At 57.0% G+C, this 2,500-nt stretch overlaps 2 protein-coding genes across 2 annotated transcripts in view; one reads left to right on the plus strand and one right to left on the minus strand.

The window, feature by feature from the left end:
- Positions 1-1,423, minus strand: part of gprc5c (G protein-coupled receptor, class C, group 5, member C) — a 6,882-nt gene extending 5,459 nt beyond the window's left edge. Inside the window, exon 1 of the mRNA XM_083687108.1 lies at positions 415-1,423. Within this exon, the coding sequence (XP_083543234.1) occupies positions 415-1,420 (1,006 nt within the window). The 5' untranslated portion in view covers positions 1,421-1,423. The remainder of the gene's footprint in view (positions 1-414) is intronic.
- Positions 1-2,500, plus strand: part of btbd17a (BTB (POZ) domain containing 17a) — a gene marked incomplete at both ends in the record, with an annotated part of 47,517 nt that overhangs the window by 15,890 nt on the left and 29,127 nt on the right. The window lies entirely within an intron of this gene.

Here is a 2,500-nt window from a genome sequence, read left to right on the forward strand (position 1 = left end):
GATGAATGATGCAAGCCCCAGTGGCCCCTGTAATGAACCCCCCCCCACGCGCGCCCCTCCCCCCCCCTCGCGCCCCCCCGAGGTGTGTTAGATACCTCACCTGCATGTGATGTTCCAGCAAATGGACAAAACATCCTGTCGTCTACAGAGCCGCCCTCATTAGTCAGGCCTAGTCATTCTGATGTAAAGAAAGTCATACAGAGAGTAACTGAGTGTGTGTGTGTGTGTGTGTGTGCACCTGTGTGTGTGTGTGTCCGTATGTGTGCATACACCCCTGCCTGTGTGTGTGTGTGTGTGCCCCCTTGCTTGTGTGTGTGTGTGTGTGTGTGTGTGTGTGTGTGTGTGTGTGTGTGTGTGTGTGTGTGTGTGTGTGTGTGTGTGTGTGTGCTTGCTTGTGCCCATGCGCGTACACACCTGCGTGGGGTTCGTCCATGCTGAAGGCCTTGTTCTCCATGAACATGTTCTGGGCGCTCTGCTCCTTCAGGATGGTCTCGTACCCGACCCCCCGGCTGGGGTACAGGTCCTGGCCGTAGCTGGCCTGGACCTCCTCCCCCTCCAGGGTGAGCCAGCAGATCTCCGGGACCGTGTAGAGGACCAGGAACACCCAGGCGTTGGCCACCAGGGCGATGGCCAGGGTGGGGTCGTCCCAGCTGGGGCCGCCGGTCCTGGCGTTCCCATAGACGTACATAACGATCCACGCCACCCAGATGCCCGTGGACAGCAGCCCCGTCACCAGGACGAACGCTGCCTCCTTCCGCCACTGCTTGTGCTTCCCCGCCAAGGCGGGCAGGGCGCCCACCACCACCGCCAACAGGAGGCTCATCACGTAGATGAGCGCCATGACAAAGTCCTGGTTGGCAATGTTACAGGGGGGGGCTGTGCCCGTCCCCGTTGCCGTCCCCGTGGCGTCGGTAGCGTTCAGGGGCGCCAGCGGGTAGCGCACCATGGTGATGATCAACCACTCTGTGTTGATGACCACCTCCACCAGCCAGAGCCCCAACGCCCCCAGACACAGCGCCCAGGCCCGGGGCCCCTGCTCCCGCCTCCCCAGGATGTTCAGCCGCACGCACTGCATCAGCAGGCAGGCCAAGCAGCCGGCGAACAGCACCCCGAACAGGAAGCGGCGGGAGGCGCACGTGGCGAAGTCCTTCCCCACGATGAAGGCGAAGGTGAGGAAGAAGAGGCCCAGCGTGCACAACAGGAAGCAGGTCTGGAGACCCACGGAGCTTCGGCGGTTCTTGTCCGTGACGAAGGGGAGGCTGGCCAATAGCACGATGAGGAGGACTATGGCCGCCACCGCACCGGCGGCGGCGAAGGCCTCCAGAACGACGCCCCAGACGGAGCTTAGGTCACAGAGGTTGTAGTAGAGAGAGCCTACATTGGGGCCGCAGCCCTCAGGGGTGTTGTTGTTGGCAGCCATGGAGACGGGGGAGAGACCGCAGAGCGACCGCAGACGGTCGAGAGGAGAAGGGGTTGAAGTCGCTTGACCGTGTTTGTGTCCGTGGGTTAGCAACACCTGTTCACACAGAGAGAGAGAGGGAGAGAGGGAGAGAGGGAGAGTGTGAGAGTGAGTGTGTGTTTGAGGTCTTATAAAGGGGAGGAACCACGTCATCCATTCAAGAGACTTTTTTGTTCTCTGGTGATATTCTGGTGATACTAAGACACACCCAACCAGGTACACATGAGTCAGGAGCAAACAGACACAATCATTATTACCTCATATCCACATTAGCCAATCACACAAACAACTGAGGAGATTGACTCCAGTTCAGAATGGCTTAGATTTCAAAATGTTGTGTACAGTATGGAAAATGGCGATATTTTCAAGACCTGTGACTAAGCCAGCATAGACACAACTTTAACCGCAGGTATTTCTGAGCCTGGCATTTATCGCAGGCTCTCGTGAATCATTGATACGATTTTTAAACAAATATTGATTTTTCACATAGATTAGGGCGCTGGGAGAATCAATCAAGGTGAAGGTAAGGTCAGAAAACGCCACAGAGGGGGAAAGAGTCCACTGAGGCCTGGGTGTACTGGGTGTACTGGGTGTACTGGGTGTACTGGGTGTACTGGTGGTCACTGTGAGAGCATCAACTGTAACATTACACAGAGGTGGGACAGCCACCATATAACCAGATCATTGAGTTGGTTGTGGTGGCTGATGCTAAATTGTTTCCTACCATAGAAAGCCAACTGGGCCTACTGGGCCTACTGGGCCTACTGGACCTACTGGACCTACTGGACCTACTGGACCTACTGGGCCTACTGGACCTACTGGACCTACTGGACCTACTGGGCCTACTGGACCTACTGGACCTACTGGGCCTACTGGACCTACTGGGCCTACTGGGCCTACTGGGCCTACTGGACCTACTGGGCCTACTGGGCCTACTGGACCTACTGGGCCTACTGGGCCTACTGGACCTACTGGGCCTACTGGGCCTACTGGGCCAAACATGAGACAGGCTACTTATTCTAGACGCCTTGAATGAATAAT

This window comes from Argentina silus (assembly GCF_951799395.1).
Source record: "Argentina silus genome assembly, chromosome: 16".
In the NCBI taxonomy this organism is placed as follows: Eukaryota; Metazoa; Chordata; class Actinopteri; order Argentiniformes; family Argentinidae; genus Argentina; species Argentina silus.